At 40.1% G+C, this 25,046-nt stretch overlaps 1 protein-coding gene across 1 annotated transcript in view; it reads left to right on the top strand.

Moving 5' to 3' along the window:
* Positions 1–25,046, top strand: part of lpgat1 (lysophosphatidylglycerol acyltransferase 1) — a gene marked incomplete at its 5' end in the record, with an annotated part of 38,501 nt that overhangs the window by 10,400 nt on the left and 3,055 nt on the right. The window contains 3 exon segments of the mRNA XM_038726434.1: positions 2,057–2,336; positions 9,212–9,338; positions 24,052–24,158. Of these exon segments, the coding sequence (XP_038582362.1) occupies positions 2,057–2,336; positions 9,212–9,338; positions 24,052–24,158 (514 nt within the window).

Raw genomic sequence — 25,046 nt, 5'->3', positions numbered from 1 at the left:
CTTTTGCTGTTCAACTTTTCACAGAGCCGACATGCTTGTCAGTCACTTTTCGTCAACCGACCACAGCCTGGATGAAGTGGGACATTAAAAAAAGTTTGACGTGCTTCAGCAAATCATTAAGTTGAACAATATGATTATTGACAAGTTAGTACTTAGCATTAATAAACAGCAGACCAATGTAGAGCCTTTTGCTTGCACAAGGAGTTAATGAATAAAAACAACCCACAGAAATTAAACAGCTGTAACTGGATGTAATATTCAACTAGTGGTAAAAAAGTACACTATTATATGAAACTATAGTGAATACAGTAATCAATATACTACAACACTAACAGTACTATTAACTGAACATTACACTTTTTATTTAATGTAATAATATTATACTACATACTAGATCCTCTACTGTTTACAATGTGGCAAAATCAGTATTTTTATATTGGTGACAGAAAAAAATCTGCATTTCTTCTTTTTTTAATCTGAGAAATACACATTTCATAATGAAATTCTTATGAATGTACTATTTAATATATTATTGTTATACTAACGGTAAACTATTGCGTAAACATTATGCTCTTTATTTAATACACTCAGGTACAGTTCCTCCTCCAGGTTGTGGATAGAGACTCTGCATTAGACAGATGTACACTGAGCCAGTGTGCCAATATTTGCTGCTTCTAGCCGCCTCCTCCGTAGAGGAACTTCCTCCCCTTATTCTGTTTTACATCTGTGTTACTTTTTTATTTATAACTTTGTTCAAGTACACATTTCAAAATGTCAGTATTTCGTGCATTCCTTGATAATTAAGCAAGTAGACTCATAGTACCATTTGTTCCATTATAATCCAATCGCAAATTGCAATTTTTTTTATTGTCCACAATAATTGCAATATGACTTTTTCGCCAAATCGTGCAGCCCTAACTTATATTGAAGGTGTAATGTTCAGCTGTTGAAGGCTGCAGTTTGTGGTGCTGTGTAATTGTATTCCTTTATACTGACAGATGTTTTATCTGCCCCATTTTTATCAATGAGTGGAAAAACATCTCTCACTGATATACAGTAACCAAACACAATTCAACAGCACAACAAACTACCGAGTCCAAAATAACTCTTAAGTTTAATCAAAAAACCTTCATGTAGGATTTATTGCATGACTGTTGTATTTGACCGCATTGCTCATTTAAGAGACAGGTGGCCTAATATCAACGACCCTCAGCTGAGGATAAATCATTTGATGATTCAGTCAACTCCAAATCTGTAATGCAAAAAATTAGTTATTGGGGAAAAAAAGATTCTCCTGACATTGGGAAAGCAGAAGATGTTCTCTATTCTTCACCACTATATAGATACGTATATACAGCAACACTGTGCAGGATAATTCCTTCAATTCACGTGGCTTTTGTAGTCACAGTAAAACCACAGCGACAGTCTCAAGGTCATGTTTAGATAAGTTTGTGACGTGTCCAATTCTTTTCTTTCTCTGTGAAACAGTGACTTAGTAGCTGCAGCTTAGATTAATCCTTCACTTTTGTATTGGAAAATTATCACAATCTTTTGCTATTTTCACTGTGCTGCAAACAGTTTTTACGACATGCAGCTGCATTTGTGCTCACGTGTCACATAAAGTCCAGCCTGTGTATGCTAATGCATTTAAAATGGCTGTTGACCGGGCCTGACAAAAAAAAAATTAAAATCAATCCTGCTCTTATTCGTCCCGTCACTGCTAATGCTCTCAATGCTGTCAAGGCCCTCATGTTTTGCATCCATTTCATTCGTGCCGTTAATGCTGCTCTGAGTGCTCCTCAGTGTTACTGCATCTCTTAGCCTTAGCCTCACTTTGTTTCCTTGAGGCAAATAAAGAACGGTACAAAGTGTTTGAGATAATTGTATTTTTGCATGTTTTTAGTGCAGTCACCTAATTTTAAGACGGCCCCTTTTTAGAAAGCTGGAAACAACTGAAGCTGCACCGGAAACTTTTTCATCTATTCAAGATTTTAAACCATACATGCACCTTTATAACCGATTAAACTATGGTGCTTGTGTACTTTTTTTCCTACAGGGTAAAGCTCACCGAGACAAGCAGCTGGTCTACCTGAAAGATCACCTAGACAAATACTACCACAACCGCGACAGGAAGTGGATAGTGCTGTTCCCTGAGGGCGGATTCCTGCGCAAGCGGCGGGAAACCAGCCAGTTGTTTGCCAAGAAGCACACACTCCCCCACCTGACCCACGTCACGTTGCCTCGTCTTGGGGCCACCCACGTTATCCTGAAAACCCTGTCAGCCCAACAGGAGAATGGCAGTGTGGGCAGCGAGACTGGGACCCCTAACCAGACAGGTAACTAACATAGCTTTTCTCTGTGGCAATTCCATGTTTTCGCTTTCACAGGAATATTTGTAGGATCTATTTGGATTTATAGTTTCTTTTAATTAGGACTGGGTTGTATGACTATAATATTAATACATTGTATTAATACAGTGTATTTTTAAGTATGTTTTTTGGGCATTTTGTGTGGAGAGTGGGAGGTAGCTGCAGGCTGGAAATAAGAAGCGAGATGGAGGATGATATGCAACAAATGGTCTTAGCTTCTTCTTATAGCTAGATTGCTGATGAGTCTTGTTGGTGTGTGATGTGGTGCCTTAAAGCATTACACCGTTCTTGCCATTGGTTTCCTGCCTGGGATTCTAGTCCTACTTGATTCAATACCAGGTGCTGTTGGCCCAGAGTGGCAATGACAGACACCATTCTCCCTATTACGAGTCAGTGTACCATCAAAATGATTTTGAAGCTGTTTTTTTAAGATCCAGTTACTACTTAATGTTGATTTAATACAAACTCAATACTTGCTGGATCTGTTTCAAACAGGCCTCTAGCTCTAACAACGCTTTTATTGTGAAACATTTGCAGGACCATGTCTTGCAAGGTTCCCATACGGCACTTCAAATGTTGCTGTTGTCGTCTTGTCACAAAATACAGTTTAGCTGGGACATTAACACACACACACCCACAGTGAGTGAAATACAGCAGTAATATTACAGATGGGTAATCCAGCAATATAACAGAAACTTCCTAACCGGTAGATCCTATCCTAACTGCTTGGTTGGTAACCATGGTAATAAGGGTTAGGAACTGATTTAGGCCATTGATGTAAAAAAGGCCATTACAGAATAACAGTTCCTAAGTCAATATTCCTTTCCTAACTAAAGATAGGAAAAGTGTATTACAGAAGCATCCTAACTTCGTAAAATCTTAAATAAACACTCCTAACTTTAGGATAGCTGTTGAGCTGTCCTAACTTTTACTTTTCCACCAGTTAGTGTTTGCTAACTCGTTTAATCCACATGGTCGCTCTTTTATTGCTGTGACAAAATCAACAAATGTCAACAGGCGGAACTTATTAATTGATTCTACCGATGTGTTTGATGACAAAACCCTCGTTAGTAGAAAGGCTGTCGACGATGTAACGCTAGATAATGTCTCATTATATAACATAATATAAAGGCTTGTTGTAACAAAAGGATCCTAATGCAAGCCTTTGATAGAAGCAGATTGTTAAATTCAAGAAATACATGAAAAACATGACGACGTTTGCCTGCAGCCTTTATTAATATTTTTTACCTTCATTATTAACTTTCCCAAGAAGAGTAGCGTCAGTGAGGGAGCACAGGAGGAGCCACTACCGGGTTTCCTCTGCTCGTTGGACACAACTGTTGCCTTTCTCTTCGTATCACTGTAAATGGACTGATTTTCTTTTTAACAGCATCATGGATGCCGGAAATGCGGTGGTGACTGTGTCCGCTATTTTAGCCCACTCGCTATCATTAATCTCTGCAGATAAGCGTTACATGAATTTGGATTTCAAGTCATCTGACTTGAAGTTCAATAATAGTTGTTGTTTCTGCTCCATTTTCAGTTTATGTTTCATTTAGTTAGGATTTGCTTCTGTAATACCAAATTGTGAAAAATCCTATTTTAGACTCTTCCTATCTTAACTTAAGAGTTAAGATAGGAACTTTCTGTAATACGGCCCCAGAACAGCAAAGTGTTGAAAATGGCTGACTATACTGCTGAATTTATTAATTTAGAGCTACAGAAATGCACATCATGACATAAGCAGGGACTTTATCCACCCTAAGTGTTTTCCCCTGGCCTGTATTTGTGACCGGCCTCTATCTGGAGGGTTGTTTTTTATAAAAATATCTTTACAAAACCAAAAACCCAAGAGCAAAAGTTATGAAGGAATGGATTAAACACAGTTACATGTCAGTACAAGTACTGACATGTCAGTACAAGTACTGACATGTCAGTAGCCAACTTCATTATTATGTGTGGTTACAGGTTGCATTAAAACATCCACTGTGTGTGAACCAAGGTGCTACTAAGCTTATAACAATAGCGACTCTGTCCTGCTCTTTATCTGTTTTTGAGAAGTTTACACTCCAGTGACTACAACCAAACTTGAGTTAGAAAGTATAAAGGCGGCTTAGGCTCAGTAGGTAACTAACCACTAATCAGAAGGCTGGTGGTTCACTCTGCATGTCCAAGTGTCCTTGAGCAAGATACTGAATCCCAAATTGCTGTGTGTATGAATGTTAGTCCCATTCCGATGTGCAGTTGGCACTTTACATGGCGGCCACTGCCAACAGTGTGTGGATTGGTGAATTTGACAAGTATTGTAAAGTGCTTTGAGTGGTCAGACTAATACAAAGGCCATATTCTTTGGTTATTCCTCAACCTCAAATCCTTTTCTGTTATGAATATGAACACACTGTTTGAAAATATTAATTAAATTTAAATTAAATATAACATTAAGCCATAAATCTAGCCATTGTGTTAATTTCCCCATGTATGTGTTTTAATAGGGAGCAGTGTAAACAATCAAATGGTAAGATGAATAAAATTACATTTTTATATCCGTACTTGTATAGCGCCTTTCTAGTCTTTTCGACCACTCAAAGCGCTTTTACACTACATCTGCATTCATACACTGCTAAGTGAAACTAACATTCAGTGAAACTAACATTCAGTGAAACTAACATTCACACTCACTCACACACTGGCGGAATAGCCAATTCGGGGTTCAGTATCTTGCCGAAGGACACTTCGACACGCAACCAGGGGGAGCCAGGGATTGAACCGCTGACCTTCCGATTAACGGCCAACCCGCTCTACCTCCTGAGCCACAGCCGCCCTATACTATACTATAATTCGTAATCAGGAAATACACAAGTTAAAATTAATCTATAAGTTTTTATATGATAAAGATTTTGGCATTGACCCCATCGATTAGCAGCCAATCTGAGATCCCCCCCCCCGACAGCGTTTAGGACAAATTATGTGTTACTTCGAGGCATCACAAAACAAAGAAAATGAATTACCAGGCTTCAAACATGAATTATTAAATCATCACCTCTGTGTCCCATTGTCCTCTGGGAGTCCTCTATCAAATGAATGGTGACTGTTGGTAAAGATTGCCAGGAGAGGAAACGGGGGTGACATGCACAGAGGTGCCAGAAATTGCATCAAGGTCCCTGAAACGCCAATGGTTATTTGCAGGAGAGTAATTTTTCTGTCTAGAGACCAGCCCTAAATACAGCCAGTGAGCAAGGTAACTCTGCAATTAACAACCAGGAAGAGGAAATTTCTTTCTTTTCTTTTCTGACTCATGGTTATATTTTCAACTATTTAATGATATTTTACAAAAGAAATGGAGAAAACAGACATCAGCACTGGTCAGAAACCAAGTGAGGTGTACATTTTTTACTCTACTGTCTTTATGTCCATTTTATGTCTTTAGATGGATCCAGATATTATACGAGATGACAAATTTGGATTGTGAACTAATGTAAAAATAAATGTTCATGGGTTTAACTAAGCAAATTGGATAACTAAACTAATTGGATAACTCTAACCTGCTGTAAATGGTAAACCGGCTTCTTGGAATCATCCCCAGCAAAAAGCACAGTGCTGAAACAGCCATAAACATACAGATGCAATGAGTCCCCCATGCCCGTGCACACTGCATACTCAGTTTACCCAGCAGACTCTGCTGGCTTTGGTTCAAAATCCATTTTAAGGGTGTGCTGTGTTAATAGTAATTTGGAGAGTCTTTGGGCCAGCATTATTGAGAATGTGGCTCAGGGCCTTCCACAAGTTTGCTAACACAGCTCTGTGTCCTACAGCCTCAGCAGTAACAGCAAGATGCCGTCCGTTTATCCCTCTGCAGGACAGACTGTCAAACCAAAGGCGCATCTCTTAATCGGCCGTTGTAAAATTTAGATAAAGACAAGCGCAGCTTCATTTATGTGCTAAATGATGTGCTGTATGTGCACATTTTTGTTTTGGCTTTTCTGCTACCTTGGCACAAAGTCTTAACCATCTCATCAGTGTCAACAAACGCTGATGACTGCAGAGGTTTTGTTTATAACCTCTGACAGGATGGGGATTTATAACATTTTAGGGTTTCAGACATGTCAGTCCTTTTTATACAGTATATGTTCCCTTTCTTTAGTATACTGTAGATCCAGTTCACATCCCAGTTCTTTCTTTATGTCCTTTCGTCTGTTCAGCAGCTCTGGAGGAGGGGAAGCTGGTTGCTGCAGTAGGGCTTGTCCTTCCACTTGAATCTAGCTAATGGCATTAAAACATAGGGCAAGGAAAAAAAACACACACAGACACCCAAAAGAGCGCTCACTGGTGTGTGTTTGTGTGTGCGTGCGCGTGCGCGTGTGCGTGCGTGTCTGACTGATCAAAGACACAGCTCTGTCTCCCTCTGACCCTTTGTGATGCTCTGCAGAGGTGCCCAGAGCTTGCTGACTCACTCAGAGACAAATGAGCCACTTGGAGAAAATAGGATTTGATGTAAATGTGTGTGCCGCTGTGTATCAGCCACGCAATGTCAACCAGGCTAAATACACTGCTCAGTGCAGATACAAAGCACATGGGTCACTGGCTGCCAGTGTAGTTCACAGCCTACAGAAAAGCCTCCATGTGCAGGTAAGATACAAATCTTATCAAGCGTTGTGTTATAAAACAGTATTTACAGTTGGCAGGAAAGCAAAGTTCACAGCTGTGAGTCATTAAGGGTGGGAATGGAGCTCCATATGACCCAAAGTAAATGTGTTTGATAGCACCAGCCAATCGGAGGGAGTTTTTATCCACATTTCAGTCAGTGGGCGGGACAAGTGTGGGCTTCAAGTGTTGTGAGTGGCCTGATAGAGAGCCAGATGCATTTCCTTCCTCTAACAGTTTACAGAAGGACTGGGCCTCTCTGGTGTCATTGTAAACTTCCACAGCTAGTGTCATTTCAGTATTGTTTGTCACAGTGTATAGGGCACCAGTGATACCTTGGCTCAGGGCCCCGTTCTTTGGCCCGGCCACTCACAGGAGACGATGGCTGCCTTTCAGCACACTTGGCCAGAGATCTGTATCCAATTACCTACACAGGGATATCTGTGGTGTTAGTTAGCTATTCCCATCAATATCAAGGATGCCTATCAAGTCAGTGTAACTAGTATAAAGCTGTCTTTTTGTTTTTTTAAAGATCAGATATTATAATCCAGAACTAGACCCAGGTTTTTGTAATAGTTAATTAAGGCTATGCTTCAGGCTAGGCTATACAAATGAGTTAATTGTCCCTCATGCCAGGAAGACACAAAGTAGTAAGAAGTTAACACAGTAATCAATTTAGTAAAAATACAAAGAGTTCCCAAGCGTAAAGGTATAAGGAGTAAAACAGTAATTAACAGTTACTTAGAAGGTTTTATTAGCAACACATTAGCCACCGACAGCTAGCTTGGTTGTCTAATACTTAATTAATTGCATAAAAACTAAGTCAAAAATAAAAAAAACACTGTAACTCAGGGAATGTTATTTATTGACACTTCCTGTTTTACTGCTCTTGATACCATCAGAGTGTAATGTTAGGTGGCTGTTAAGTTTTGAAATTTAACTTCACTTTGTCACACAGGCACGGCATGTTTACCTCACATAAAGAAGCCAGTGTGCTGTGAGAGGGGAAGTACTTGCAGCACAGTAACAGCAGCCTGGGCTGTGACATTAGTCAAGCAGTCAAATCTGCTGCACTGCTTCACATCAACCTCATTTTAGATCTGTCCGCGCTGACCGAGGCTGCTTTTGTTTTCTCCTTTACATTTGACAAGCTTGTTCAGCTTAAAGGAACACTCCAGCGTTTAGTACAAAGGCAGGTCCGGGCGTTTAGAATAGCTTAGCTGTAATGCTAGATGTAGGGGGAAATGCGGCTTCTGTCAAAAGTGAAGAAATATGGCTTTTAACAATGTTACAGTGGATCAACTCTTGTATGTTTCTCAAGATTGACCACTCCCAGTAGTGACACACATTGACATACCATGGAAAGTCACTGCGTCCTTATTGTCAAACCCACAACAAACTTCACAAGGGATGTCCTGCAGGTTTTGAACAAATAACAGGCAAGGGGTTTAATGTAGATAAAGTACATCATCTTACCATGCACCTCCTTTTTATTTAATATATTTTAATCTTATTTGTGTTGACATGCAGGTGAGTGCAGAGCTAGGCTTGCATAATGTACATAAATACTTGAACACATGCACCCTCGCAGCTGACAAAATGTCCTCAAGTGTTTGGCAGTCCCTCTCCCATCGGTCTGCCTTTTTGTCTTTGTCTCTGTAATGGAGGGTGAGAAATTTAAGTATCAATAGTTTGTTTGAGCACGTTTTGAGGTCATTTATTAGTAAAGTAACATGATATGATGGATTCGCTTTTGAGGTGAAAATATTTCTTTAACTGTGACTCTTAAACGTAGCTGCCAGCCAAATTCTGTCTGGCTATACTCAGCCGGTAGGACTGTGTTTTCTACCAGTCACTTTGGCAGGTAACCAGCCTTCATTTGCATGCACTGCTGTCATATAAAAATCTCCAGGGGGACACATAGTTGTTAGCGATACTGTTCTTAAGCTGGGGCGACCAGGGTTCTGCCTCTAAGATGGCAAGCATTTGATCTCGGGAAGTATCACTGAATCTCTACCAGCTGTGGGGCTGCTGTGCTGTGTGTCCTGGACCTGAGGCAAATAAGAAGGTTTTCACTGTGAGGATTATTTACATATGCCATACTTGAAATACTGGGTGAAGTTGAACTTGTTCTTACCTATATCCCTGCTTTTCATATGTGCCCTAACACTGCCCCTGTGTTTGTGTTTCTTCCATGACAGGTAATAAACGTAAAGGCCTGCAGTGGGTAATAGATGTAACCATAGCTTACCCAAAAGCAAGACCCATGGACATCCAGACCTGGATCTTTGGCTACAGGCCTCCTACAGTTACACATGTACACTACAGGTAAGAATTTAAAGTTTGTTCTAACCTAGTTTTTAAAACTGTCATTTGTCATTCACGTGAGAGGGGAACACCAGAACCATTTTTACCATGCAAATTTATTATGCAGCCAACATGCAAAAAACTGCATCACATGAACACGTACCACATTACGTCATGAAATAAGTGCAATGTAATGTTAGTCGTTTTGTATTGTTAATATATTTTAAACATTTTACATTATTATTGGTACTTTAAGGTTGGTATTCCTGGTAAACTATATGATTTTAAAATGAAAAAAAACTGAAATGAAACAGTTGCTTGGTTGCTGTTTGCGCCTGTCACTTACTGTATATTTCCTTCATAAGAGGAGTCTGTATAACCGGAGAGTCACATCACAGGTCTGTAGTCGAGTTATAAGTCACTTATATATTGACTTTGACACTCCATGTGTGTTTTCTTATATCGAGGGAGACCTTGTGGACAGCCCACTGACGACACAAGTTCACTGCAGTAAAAATCCACCTTGCATACCTAGCGAGTCAGCAGAACACACCTGACATTGAAGGTTTCCCGTGGAGTTTTAGACCCCCAGTAGCACTGTGGAGTTGTTTTTCTATGAGTGGGTCTCTGTTTTGTTTTATCTTGTGCAGGTGTACATGTTTGCTAAACCTCAAGGATACATACAGTGGGTTTTGGTGGGGAACACTGAATGTTTTGCACAAAAAACAGGTCAGGTCATTATGGCAACTCATGTATGCAACGTGTTCGCTTTTCCTCCGTGTTGATTGTATGCAGAAGTGGCTAAGGCTTTTTGCAGTAACCTAAAAATTATGTGTTAACTTTGAATTCAGGTCAAGGGTGGCGTGTATATAATTGGTAACCTTGGCTTCAGGTCGGACATTGCATATACACTACAGTAGTGCTCAGTCTTGCTGTTCCTCGCCCAGTTGAATTCCTCCTACACAGCTGTTTCTGTTTCAGTTAATGATTGTGTTTCACCCTACATATTGAATTGGTGATCATTAGTTTGACGATATGCCTACAAAATTCCTGACTTTGTGCAACTGTACCTAGAATAATTTATGCTGTTTTGAAGGCAAAGAGTGGTCACAACATATTGATTTGATTTAGATTTTTCTTCTGTTCACTCACTTTGTATTTCGTATTTTTGCACCATACTGTACTTAATGACATATTTAAGCATTTACAGAGATTCTCCTCCTGCTACAACACTTACAAAAAAAAAATCCCATTATTTTAGAGCTGGAACGGTTACTAACTAAACAGCGGTTATTTTGATACTGGTGGCAGCTATGCAAATGTGGAGGATGTTCACATATGATAATTAACTAAATGTTATTGGATTTTGGTTGGAAAAACATGCAATTTGAAGATTTCATCTGGAAATTATAATGTCCATTTTCCTCATTTTACAGGCAAAGCGATTTATTGAGAAAGTGATACGCGGAGTAATTAGTAATGAAAACAATTATTAGTTTCAGCCTTTGGCTCTTGGTGTATTTGTATAATTTCAAGCCACACTTTTTTTTTAGATTTGTCTACCTGGTTTTACTGCAGGTCTAAAGTGCTTAAATACGATATATTTGTGTGCGTGTGCAAGACAAAACATTCATTTTACTTGGTGATATTGCAGTGTTACCTTAGTGGGTTTCAGAGGACATGTTGACTTTTAATGTGACATGTGACAACTTGAAAAAACAAAAATGCAGGTTGAAATAAAAAGTAAACACATTCACCATCCTGTATTCTTCATCTAATTTGCCCCTTCATTGTCATGCCGTCGGTGCCCTCCAGGTGCCCCTCTGATGCTAATCCATCCACTCGAGAATATGATGAAGGTAGATTTTCTGTAGACTCGGTTCAGGATAAATGTGGCCCTCTGTGCATTGTCTTGCCCAGGTAGATTAGAAGGGACAAGCAGCAGTGATCAGGTAGAAGTCATCTCAACCCTTAATGTTTTCTTTTGGCCCTGAAACATCTCCCATGTGTGTTCACCTCTGGGTGCAGGGTGGGATGGGGCAAAATATAAGGTGATTTATGAACCCCGGCTTGCCGGCCTGTCTCTGGAGGCTTCTCTACCCACTTGGGCTAGAGCTAAGGACTCATTAACTCTGTAATTAGACAAGCAGTGGAGGCACTAGTCTCAACCCCACCTCGGGGAGTCTCTAATCAGCCATTGACACAATCAGTGTCCCTCGCTTGGTCAGCAGCTCTGCAGCCTGGGACGGACAGGGAGGCACCCAGCGAGGTTAAAGGCACATCTGTTCCTGTTACAAGTGTGCACACTCAGTTCCAGCCATGCAGATTCAGAATACTTTATATGACACTGATCATACAGAAATTAGGCTCATGCTGGTACAGGTGCAGAGTCAACAAAAGGATTAATCTGCCTGCTGATCGCTGTGGGGGAGTGAGCAATGTCATGGCGGCCAGAGAAGTGTGCCATGCTTTTGGTTTCTGGTGCGTCAGTTTATGACGGTTTCTGTAGCATTGTTTCACCAGCCTGCCTACAAAATGTAAATAATGTTATCAAATTTTGAGAGTACCCCCCCACCTTAAAAACCTATAAATAATATAATGATGTATACTTAGAATAATTGTGTAAGTAATAAAACAATACAAATAAAAGTGCGTTTTAAGTTTAGAAACATCTTTGAATCCTTCAGTAGTTGTGGAACTGCAGTAATGTTAATTAGGCTGGCAGGGCTGTTTTATGCACTTGAGACATTGGATGAACTCATTATTTTGTCTTTAATACAGATGATGCTGAGTCATTAATTAATTAATCATGACAAAAAGTTATGATAACACTACCTAGCTTGTTTGGTAGCTTGTTTAACAGTTTGTCGGATTGTGAGTCACCTTTTACAGCTAGAGATACGCTGATTGATCAGCTGGGGACTGAAATAGGCTGTTTTTTCCCCCGCTTACTCTGACTGACCGGTGACCGTGGGCCGGGCAGTGTCAAATAAAAAATCAGTAATTAGAATCAGCCAGGAAAAATGTAATTTTTGCATCTCTTACTACAGCTAGCACAGCGATAAGCCTGTGTATGAACTGATATTATTGCTAATACCGTAGATCTACTGTTGTGTTGGGCTTTGCGCTTTATAAGTGTCAGATAAGTTGGCCTGCTGCTGTAAAATATCTAATTAAGAGACATCCTCTGTCCCAGAAAAACCTAAATTACTATGTAGAGGACGTTTAATTAGGATAAAACGACCGCGTGGTGAACCGATGAACTTAAGTCATATTTGTTGTTTCTTTTTGTTGTTGGCCAGAAAAGTAGTAGTTAGACGTCCCTCTGTGTCCCCTTCAAAAATTGTTCTTGAGAAATTTTATGTTTATTGTCCCCCCCCCCCCCCCAACTGTTAGATGAAATTTACGCCTATGACAACAACATAACAAGAACAACATAAAACAAATCTATTATTGAGAAGAAGTTAAACATTCCTGACCGTTGGTTGTAGTTGTTTGAGAGTGTGACGAGATCTCGTGATAAAACGTGACTATTTCTCGTTGAGGTGAAAAGCTGTCTCACGATATCCGCATGACGGAGTGTGAGGGTGAAATTACCATAGAAGACTCCCCTGAAACTTATGTATCGTTTGTGTGGCAGCATTTTGAGTTCCCTGTGGAAAAAATCAACGGCGACAGAGTGACCGATAAGACACAAATAATATGTACACATTCCACAATGTTGCTTACATATCGAATGAAAGACTGTAACACTGGAATATATTTCCAGTTATATATTTTCGTCTTTGAAGATTTCTTGAAAAGTGTTTAAAATCTTGTCTCTTCTCTTCTCTTGAACCCAATATCATGTATCGTCTCGTGAGCGTATCATCGCACCCCTACTTTTAAATTTTTTCAGCAGACTCTGCTTTACCTTCGTTATCTGAAAGTTCATCTTTTTCAAAGCCACAGAACCTGACAAACATCCAACTGGGGTTGATCGGGGGGTTTTGGGTTCTTGGGGGAAGTCAGGGAATTTTACAAAAGGGCTAATTTCACCAAAATATATTGCTCATACGCAAATTGAACGACCACATCCTTATGAAAAACTAACTTCAAAACGTCATGCTTTTGCTAATGTGATAAAATAGACATATGAAACTGGGTTTTTAATAGTGTTGCGATTCCTCTTGAGACACTAAAAACCAACCTATTAGAACCAGTAGTGAATAATACTCCAATATGGTTCCTGTTGAGATGGTCGTGACAGCAGCCAGAGATTAAGTAATAGGGAATAAACGGCAAACAAGCTTTCAGTGATGTGTCTTCTGCTGAGTTTCTGAGTGTGTGTTGTTCCCCATACATTGTTGTTATACTATTATAACTTCAGGATCAATAAAGTTGTCAGAAAACGTGCAGAGAACAGTATGGGAGCTCCCTGACTGACTGTTTATCCATTTAGTCAGATGTCTCCTTATTTTTTATTTTTTGTATCCGCCTCTTCTTTTTGTTGTTCTACAAACAGAAGACGCCCAAAGACTTTTTACCAGATTCACAGTAGCATGAAAATGATTAGCTAGTTTCTTTTTTTGTTTATATTTATCTTTCTGAGATGCTGGTTTTCTTTTTTGGGATTATATGTACAGACTAGTTCTTCCCTCCCTCGCAGGCACAGATCCTTGGCGCATGTCAACTGTTTGCTAAGACATCAGCTGAAGTCTTGGTGTTGTGTTCAAGTTCAGCAGGAGACGTGGAGCGATCATTTTTTACAGTTGCGTCCCGCCTGACAGTTTCTGTGTGAACTGACCACAATGATGGACTGCAGTCCTCCTCCAGTGTTACCATTTTATGGGGCTGTATAGATTACTACTACGCCTGAGCCTCAGCTTTAAAACAGGCAGCTGAGAATTGAGTAATATTCTAGATGAATCCACGTTGAGCACTCTCTACATTTTTTTTTTGTTTTTTTTTAATCCTTCTACCTCCCTGTTTCTCTCGCTGCCTCCAGTCCTCACCCCTCAGCCCCACCCTCCCTCCCTCGCTGTGCCTCTTGCCCTCTCCCCATATAATCTTAGTCTTCCAGATTGCAGCATCATAAGCCCTCTGTGAATGGCAGATGGGAGATCTAGGTGGGCGTACAGAGGCCAAGCGAGGGCAGTAGTGGGTGTCGAACACGTTTAAATCCTTTTTCTTTTAAATTCCCCTTCTCTTCTTTGATTGTCTTCTTTCTTTTCTTTTGCTGCTGTGTGCATTTTTGAAAGCTGCTGTTTGAAAATATCTGAAAGGTGACGTGATTTATGGAGTCTTGAGTCTGCCTGGTCATCACATGGATGCTTTCAAGCTGCACACCTGGCTTTCTGTCTGAGAGGAGGCGCTAACACAGAACTGTTCAGCTTGCAGCCGTACAGCTTTCTAAAGATGTCTATGGCTGTCTAAGCACTTTGTAAAACGGTTGCAAAGTCTTTTTTTAATACTCATTATGTATTTACTGAGGTTCATTCAACACCTCACCCAGGATCAATATCCCTTACACCCATGTTTTACCAGTGATGGTAATGAGTGCCTTGGTGATTAGAGATGGTGGGATAGTGAATGAGTAGAGGGATTCAGAGGTCATTTGTCGGCATAGAAACCCATCACAGGACTCATCCCCCACCTATATTCACTCAATTTGAGGGAGAATCCTCCTCCTCGAGAGAGATAGAAGTTGAAGACAGGGTATCTGCAGGTCTTGAAAAGCACTGAACCTAGAACCCTGAAGTCTTGAATGTATTAAAAAGCCTTCAGTTAAACGTATCTTACTTTATTTTTATCTTGCCTGCTGTAGATGGTAATGTTAGTTATAAAATGTATCCAATAGTGGGTTGTCGGGGACGTTATACACCTATAGACTAAAAGTGGGATTGTTTCGACAATCCTTTTTTTGGTGTTTCAGTCAGCAACACCGTCAAATAAATAAATTTATATTGTCTTGAAGGATTGTTTTGTACTGCTGGAAAGTACATAAAAAAGTGGCATAATAAAAAATAATTCTAGGCCATATTGCGGCTACTGGTTTTCCGTCATAATTCTTTGGCTGGTTTGATATTGAGACAGGTATTAATGTTCCTAACGCTAGCTAACTTCCTACTGAATGTAATGTAATAAAGCCCTACTCATCTGCTTTTTAATGATTGTACTAATGAATGGAGACCTACCCAGCTTTACAGGAACAGTGTTGATCCTTAATATCGTTGTCTTTTGTCTCAATCGTCGGGGGATGCGGTGGTTCACTTGTACTGTGTGATTGGTAGGCTTTAGTTTTATCTTTCATTCTTTTCACGTCAATTTGAGTCAGTTCGACAGCCTGAATACAACCTTCAAATGTACAATGCAACTGCAAAAGTGTCTCTTTCTTTGTGAGATCGCTTTTTCCAACAAATTCGACAATATTTCTCCGGGGAGGGCAGTAATAGACATCGGCAGCGCCGACAGTTTGTCGGACTTAGCAACAGTAAGTAAGGGGGGCGGGGCTTAGCGAAGGGTCAATTGAGACATGTTCATATAAATCTAGTTTTAGTTTAAACAAACTTGTTTTTAAAAATCTTAAAATAATAAAGAATAATGCATTGTTGCTGCACAAGGATTATGAAAATGTTTTTTGTTGTTGTTTAGTTGATTTGCATTGAAAGCAGGTTGAAATATTCCCCCTACACTGTGGGGATGCGCCAATCCAATTTACCAGATTAATATTAGGGCTGATACTGACCTTATTAAGCGGATCGAGTATCAACCATGACTGATCCGCATTAAATACAGCTTTTTTAGTCAGTGTCGTAATAGAAATGGTTTCACTAATATGTATATTAATTCCTTCGCTTCAGGTTATTTTTAGTGTCACAATAATCCCTGGCTTCATGCTACCTTACATAAAAACAATCCATTCCAGTGAGTTTCACACAGTGTGGTGTACAGATTTAAAAAGAAAAAAACAAATTTCAGTGTCGTAACAAAGAGTTGGATTGTCTGACTCTGTATCTGGAAAGAAAAGGTTGGATTGGTGCATTTCTTTCTACTAAACATACAATAAAGCTTTTAAGGAATCTGTTCCAGACCAGAATGACTGAGGAGGACTATTTTTCAGTGAATAATGCATCTTGTTTAGAAACTCATTAAATGAATCTGCAAAATTCCCAGTAGCTACAGGAAAAAAATAATGTAGTGGAGTAAAAAGCATAAAATGGAAGTACTAGTACAACTACCTCCAAAACCTAACATACAGTAAGTACAGTACTTGAGTAAAACTGTAAAAGTAAGAGTAAAAGTGTCGATATTGGCGCAATACCCCTGTGAAATAAGGCAGCATGAAAGCTAGTGTTTGGAGGTAATTACAAAAGTTGGCTGGCTAGTTGGTGGTCCAGTCAGTGTCCGACCACGAGATCAAGGAGGATGATCCATGGCTGTATAAAAAAATGTTGATTCCACAAACGTGGGGATGCTGTGGCACCAGGACTCTGTCAGAACCAGGAGGCCAGAAGAGGTTGATTGTAGAAAGTGATAAAGCATGACAAGAGTGAGCAGTGATGAGATTTAAGTTGAATGACTAATAAGCATGTTGTAAGTTTATAAAACAATTTATTGTTATGTTTTAAGTACATTTAATAGCAATAATGTAATTTTGTTTCAAATTTCACTCTGGCCTCTTTAAGTTTGTGTTTGACATAATGCCTTATTATCTCAATTAAAAGAATGGAAACAAATGTATATGTGACACAAAATGGAATTTATTATTTTGGCCGCTGGATTTTTCATATACCAGCAACCTTGGCAGGTGAGCCAAAAAGTTAATTTCCACCCCTGGATCTGTTCTTTGTCTTAGGAGCATCATACATCCCTACTGTTAAACTGACCTCAAACATGCTCCCTCATAAATGGCAGGGCAGACTGACATCTGTGTGACTACATAGTCAGTCCATGCCACGTAGTCCATAGCAACCTTTGACAGAAGTTTTATGGGCCCTTACTGCTTACCTCTGCACTGATAAGAGGTTGATGCACCGATGCCAGTTCATAATAAACCTCTACATGGCTCCTCCCACAGCCTCAATCTCTCTCCCGCGTACTCAAATGACAGCAGCTACCCTTTTGTCAGGGGCATACGGTCACAGTGACGGGGTGAAAGGGTGCTGCTGCCACGTAGACACAGACGTGGAGATAAGGGTAAGCATGTTAGTTCTTGCCGGTCACTCAAGTTCAAATCCAAAACACAGGGGCTGTAGTTCAGTTCAGCTGGTCCAGGCCTAGGAGGGAATAAAAGATGTTGCTCTTAAGTTCTTGTCCTTTTCGTGTTCATGCTGACCTTTTATAAACTATCCAAGAAGTACGAACATGAACTGACGCTTATCTTTCATCAGCAGCACTACACAGACTGATGAGGGAAGTCAAATTCTGGTGACTGACTGCAGGACACGCTACACTTTACTGCCTATTTTTATGCACATTTATACACTCTGTTGTTTTTATGAGCTCATGAGGAAATAACTGATTATAAGTGTTAATGTTTGAGACCGCAGCTCGCCTGAACAGACTGGAACAGGACAATAAAGAAGCACTTTGTACTTTAATATTACTGGAGGATAGTTGCTATGTGGTTGCTCTTTTTCACCCACTTAAACACATTTTATTGGAGAGCTACTGAAGTACAGGGAGCACGACGCAAGCTCATTTGGAAAAGCATAAGTGTTGTGGTTGGTCTGCTTTTACACCACAAACGGCACCAGAGTCTGCTTTGAAGTGGACCAACACACTCCTAATACATGAAGTCTCCGGTTGTTTAGACCACACCAGAGTTCAGTTGACATCTTTCACATCAGTCTAAACAAACTGACTCAAGCAAGCAAACCTTCTTGAAATACCGTTTTAGCTGTGACAACATTTAAATATTGGCTGTAAAAACCTTAATGAAACTATATCCTTGTAATCCTACCAAGTGTAAAGAAAACACCGATGTTACAAGCTCACATTTGGTCCCTGCACAGTATGTGACATAGGTGTGTTGGAAACAAATTCTTGGGGTTGTGAGGGCAACTTTGACCTTTTGTAATTAAAAAAAAAAAAGACACCTAGTTGTAAATTAGTTTATAGCCTAACTCGATAAGAAATAACAAATAATGGTCAAAATGTAATAACGTCTTTCTGCGTAAGTTATTTGGACATCACTTCAAACAAATGAGGACAGAGATGAAAATTTCCTGCAAGAGCTGTTTACTTTTAGGGTTAGCTGTGTGTTTACATCTGCTGGTCTTAAAGTAAACACTGGGTGTTTCCTACCAGGATCTGTTTTACAATACTAATTCAGGACTTCAATTTTAGCCACTTAGCTACTGTGTTACTGGACAAGTTCTTAAATCTTTTGTTGTGAACAGAAAATAGTCTTATGTATCAACACGTTGGCAGTTTTCTTAACTTTTATTCCTCTGGCCGAGCATTTTTTCTCTTTTCGTCGTGTCCATTGTTCTGCACCAAACCATTTCCTGGAACATTGAAAGCCTTGAGCCAGAGAGGAAGCAGATTAAATGGAGCAATTAAAGAGCGGACTCCTACCGGCCATCAACTTCTCTGTTGATTGCAGATAAGCGCTTGGCATTCTGCAAGCAAGAAGCCCTTTTAAGAGTCATGTGGAGTGTGCGGTTTACTTACGCATCCCCAGCGACCTCCGAAGTAAAATTATACAAGGAAATCTCCATCATCATTGAGTTTAGTGTTTTACAAAACTTTATGTGCTTATTCTTTGCTTAATTGTTGACCCAGCTGGTAAACCTGACCCTCACTTCACAGGAGGATTGAGAGAAAGAACTCAAAGCCAGCAGTTTGTGATTTGGAGCTTCATTGCACATAGATGAGGACCGTTATCTGAACAAGAAAGACACCAGGAGCAGCACAGGAAACTGGGCACTAATCTCAATATTCACCTTTTGCAACTTTCTGCCCCAGAGCAGGCCTCCCAGGGCACCTCGTTGTTTCTCAAGACTTCACAGCCAGAAAGGTTTAGGGCCGTATAGAGTCCCCAAACAATGACTGGCTACCCTCCAAAGAGGCTTGTTGAGTGGACAGACTTTTCCTACAACAGTCCATATTTAATTAGCTTCCCAGCCTTGTTAGAAGAGGAAACAATATCTCAAGAATAAGAGCTGTACAGAAGCTATGGTTCAAACAAAGCACAAAATAGGAGGATGTACATCATCTGCTGGATGTGGTGTGGGTCGGCACGCGTTAAAAGTCTGATGTTTAAAGTTATCGACAGGGGAAACTGCCGCTCTCTCACAGCTGCCAGGGTGTCAGGTTAACAAGCAGCCTGGTGCCAAGTGGGTTAGGGTGGAAATGAGAGCCCGGCCGTGGCCCCACGCCAACAAACCACCACCAGTTCCTCACCATCACAACTATACACTGTTACACAAGCCGCCGCACCTCTTGGCACAACAAAAACAAATACCGCTATGTTTCTTTTCACACAGCGCAATATTGATGCTGTAGCGTGGTGTTTCCATTTTTCGCTCTACTGCAAACAAAACCATAGCAGAGCATTGTTAGCATCCTTATCCTCGCAGTTGGAGTTCATTGTCAACGACCTGCAGGTGACATGGTACACTCACTGATTAAAGTCTGTTTGTTTTCTATGAGCCAAAACCAGACCGCTGATGTTTGCTGCAGCTTGAACTTTTGTACGACCGTTACACGTCAGCAGCAGCAGAGAGTCCCGGCATTTATACCACCTCTCCGGGGTATCCGCACTTGCCGAAAACATAACTTCTCACCTACATTTTAATGCCATTAAAAGTATTAGTGTTTATTAGCGGTTAATCCATCAACTAATTAAGGCAGCTTAATCTTTAATTGATGCAACTATAAAAATAGATAATAGTACTAAAATACAGTAGTTAACATTCATTGAAATTTGAATGCAAATGAGAAGTGCATGAAACAAGAACAGATAAATGCCACAAACTGTTCAACAAAGATCTGACGGGACTGTTTGCAGAACCTGTTTTATTTTCTGATGTTGCTTTTACATCCAGCAGGCCACAGTAGTTTTGACCTATGTACGTTTTTAGTATCCTTTCAACTGCTGTGCAAGTGTAGTGTAATTCATTCTTGGTTGGATATATTCATACTAAATTTGAGTGAAATGGGCTTTAATAAACTTACTATCAGAGCACCTGTACCAGTGCCTAACATAAGGTAGAAAACATGTTATAACTTGCAAAGACATCTACTTTAAGTTGGATATGCAGAACAAAGCTGCATGATAATGGAAAGAACTGCAAAATTGTGGGATAAATTTCAACTTTAATATGAAGAGCCAAACCTTAACAACTGTTGGTCAATGCAACAGTCATAGAAATTAAATAAAGCGGAATCATTTGGCAGAAAATTAAACTTTTGGTCATTCCAGCGTCTGAAATGTGGGAATTTGATGATGGTCAGCAAGACTGTGCAATTGGTAGCAGCCTAAATGTGGAGTCGGGTGTTTCCAGGGCAGGGAATGAACCCTGTGAACTTCCTCCATGCTGGTTGATTTTAGTTGCGAGTGGTTATATCTCTTAGAGATATGGCTACAGACATTGTTCTCGAAACAAACCTGGCTGATAAACCACAGAAAGCAGCTGATACGGGGAAGATAATGTATGCTATATAAGCGCCTCCCTCAGCTGTCCTCAGTAGCGAGACACCAAAGGTCCTGATTTCTGCATGAATATTTCAGCTGCAGGAAAGCGCTGTGGCAGCCACCTGCTGCCCAAGACCCTAAATGATCAAACCTGTGGATAAGTGGCCCAAGCCAGCTCCTATTCTCCACGGTCAGGATAACAGAGTTATCAGTTTACATTTAGGTGTGCAGAGGCCCTTTGGCAAGCGTCCTATACTGGCGCAGGTGTGAAACGCTCTCTGAGCTTGCTCGAGTATCGTAGATTTAATCATTAATTTACTTACACAACCGTCACCAGTCGTTTATGTGAAAAAAGGAGCTACATGTGTACCTAAAAACCAAAAATCATCACCTATCACCACAAATACCATGCAGTTACAGGAAAACACACTTTTATTGTTGTAGTTGTGACTTGCGTTATTTATCCTTTGCTTTAATTGCTACTTTCCATCCAGGTGTTATAGCATCAGTCTTACAATTAAGGGGTGCTGGTGTCTGTTATTCTCGGCCTCTTTATAAACTTATTTTTTCCTTTCTTAGTGTGATTTGAGAATCAGACAGTGCTAATGGTTTCTCTTAGTAATGTGATAGATACCTGATATCTACAGACGCAGTCAGAGAAGCTTTGTGGAACGTCTTACATCGGCCTCTAATCACCGCATCATGTGGCTTAGGAAGCTTAGCTCCTCTTTTGTGCAGCCAAAGCCGCTCAGGGGCGTCTGGTGTTGCTGTTGTTAACAATATGTTTTACCTTCAAGAAGTGTGCTTTATTGGAACCTTTAGCAGAATGAAAATTGTGGATTTTAGTCAGTTTTATCTTGAATTTAAAAGGAGTTGAACACCACTGGGGACATAAAAGTTGCTTGTCTTAAACAGGACCTTGTTCTGACTTGCCACAGAGCAACACCCACACAGCGACCTGCTGGATAATTAGTAGAAGGGTCTGGAGATAGGCTCTGAAAATATGCAAACCAAGCGGTAGTCTGTGTTGAATCATCAGCCCTTGCCCTTTTGATCTGTGGAATAAGCAGGCCAAGCCTTTTCCTCTTTGGCAATACCATACTTTTCAAAAACCATGTTTTTACTGTCGAGAGCGTAATGTAATATTCAGTATATGGTATGATGTTATCCCTTTAATCCTATGGCTCTGGCACATTCCGTTATTTAATTATCACAGAGCTATACCTTTTTAAAATCTATTCAACTAATGGAAACTTTTCATGTGAACACTGCTTCTGATTATTATTATTTTTTTTTTTAGGGGATCATGTCAATACTTTTGTGGAAATTAAGGCTGCGACTAACAGTTGTTTTCATTATCAATTAATGTGCAGATTATTTTCTCGATTAATCATTTTGTCAATGAAATGTTAAGGAGATAAATGCTCTTATAATTTCCTGGAGCCCAAAAATACAAAAATAATCCTTGTTTTACTTGACAGTCTGTCCAAAATCCAAAGATATTCAGTTTACACTAATACACGATGAAGAAAAGCAGTAAATCCTCACATTTGGGAAGCTGAAAGACTTTTGCTTGAAAAGTCATGTGATGAGCAAGGAACAATTTTAGATTGCTAATAATCAGACTAAAGGCTCGTGCTGAGCTGCTGGAAGTGCCTCATTTAACCCCTTCTCCAGACTAAACTGACACAACAAGCACTCCTAATTACTTTCTATTAGTATTTTTATTTAGGGAATACTGGCTCATGAAGCCGCTCATGTAGTTCGTACCTGCAGCAGAGTGGTGAAACACGTCTGTGACATCATCCTGACAGGAGTGCGGATGCCTTTTGCTAATATTGCTTTTTGACATATATCGATCACTTTGGTAATCAATACTCATACTTATCTCACTTATTATTTCCCTCATACAGACGCTTTCCTCATAGGCACATATGTACTTTTACTGTGGACATTATCCGTGAGTATTAAGCAAATGTTAAGCGCAGAGGAAGTGTCTGAGGTAGGAGACTGTAACCTCTATTTGAAGGTGACCAGGAGCTGGCTGTGTGGGAGTGCAGCCTATTAGGGACCCCTTCTGGCTAGAAACAAGATTTCAACAGCACCCTCATCATGGCTTGTAAAAGTGAGCCTTTTAATAAGTCACCGATTGTTTTGTCAGTTGTGAAATTCATTGTTTTTAGCCAGCTGGAAATGGCTTATTTGAGAAATGAACAGCTAGTGCTAAATAAGTGTTAGTCAGGTTAATGCTGGAAGGTGAAACTGAAAAAGGATTGGCAACTATTAAGATAATAGATTAAACTTGTAAGCAAAAATGGCAACAAATCTCGTTTCTACCTCTCAAATGTCACCATGGTTTATAACAGTTTTGGTTATCTTTTCTTCATAAGGGGTGGTGTCTGAGGCTGTTTCTGGTTTCCTGATATACAGTCCATTAGTCATGTAACTGGTAAATCACCGTGGATACCAAGTAAACAAAACATCATCCCTCTTTTCTTTAAAAAAAATATATTACAAAATATAATAACTCGTGGATACCAAAAGAATATTAAATGGCCAGAGATTTAATAAACACATAATGTTACAGCCATGTTTTCAGAATCTTTTCAAGCAAATACAATCTTTAATCTTAACCCAAAAATGTAGTAATGCCTCACTGTGCCCACCCATGTGCACCACTGTGATTACAAAAAGTTGAAAACGTAAGTTATTTCCAGAATATAACAGTGCAGCTTCTCTCTTGCTCGGTGGCAGAACTGATTTAACATATTATTTTTTAACTTTCCACACACGTATAACCATTTTGTGGAGCTTCATGACTTGGCTGTCTCCTGTCTGGGCTTCCCTCAGCACTTCCTGTGACACTCTGATGAGCCTGCCAGCTAATGAATCCCCAAAACAAGCTGAAGCTACAGCAAACACAGTCAGACTGTCGTAATAGACTCCAGTTTGGACTAGACTGCTCTGCTCGGGGACTACAGCTGACAACTCTGGGTCTGGACTGCAGCTTCCACAACAGATAAATGCAGACAGTTTCTGCTGAGTGCGACAGTGGTCCTTTTTTTGTTTGTTTCATCTCACTCTTTGTCTGCCTGTCTCGTTTTTTTTCAGGATGTACCCAATAAAAGAGGTTCCTGTGGAGGCACAGGCCCTGACTGACTGGCTGTATCAGAGGTTTGTGGAGAAGGAAAAGTTGCTGGCCCACTTCTACGACACAGGTCTGTTTCGATATGTCAAGTTTTTTAAAGTCATACTGAAATGTTGTATAAGGAAATATAAACTATAACGTTACTGCAGCTATTGTGCATATCTTTTCAATTTCTCTAAAGATGCTAAAACCGTATTTGATTTTTAAAAACAGTTGTGAAACAATGTTCAACCCTCTGGGTGGGCGTTACCCATGGCAACAGCTGACTGATATTTGAGGGCCTTTGTTGGTAGGAGGCACACTGTCAACTTCAGCGGTGCGGTACTGAGCACATCATACTTTATATCCATTTTTCATAACATTCAACATTTGGACGTTGTGGTGCTGTTAAGTTTGTAGTCCACTCAAAAAGTGAAAGCTAGTTAGCCTAGCTTGCTAACATAATAATAATAATTCCCACCAGACCTTACTTTTGGTGCATGTTATTTTAACACCAGCTGAGTCACTCAGTCCCTCACAGCGCTGATGTCTCTACGTCAAGTCATGTTCAGCAATGGAAACAGACTTCAGACTTCTAGTGGCAGCTTTGTGTTCGTTTCAGTGTTGGTCAGACTTTGGTGGGAATTACTTTTAAATAACAGGATGCATCGCAATGTGTAATAATCTCTCCTTTCATCCAGTCACTCCGCTATCACAGTGATACTTTCCACGTATGAAGTCTTTGTCATGCGTGTGCGTACTTGTAAACTGCCGATTAGAAACCAGGTTACCCGTTTGCATGGCCAAGAAATCTGTAGAAAGACGACTTTAACTTGGTTTCGCTGTGTTAATAACACATCATACAAAAGAGAGGTTCTAGCTAACCTTAGCTGAATCTCTCAGTCATGTGTCCGGATATTGTGACTGTCAAAACTCACAGCAACTAGTAGTCCTCTAACCTCAGTACTCCACACGGTAT

This window comes from Micropterus salmoides, unplaced genomic scaffold (genome assembly GCF_014851395.1).
Source record: "Micropterus salmoides isolate LMB-PRFRI ecotype aquatic unplaced genomic scaffold, ASM1485139v1 Ms_hic_scaffold_18, whole genome shotgun sequence".
Taxonomy (NCBI): Eukaryota; Metazoa; Chordata; class Actinopteri; order Centrarchiformes; family Centrarchidae; genus Micropterus; species Micropterus salmoides.
This window is presented reverse-complemented; position numbering and strand designations above follow the sequence as displayed.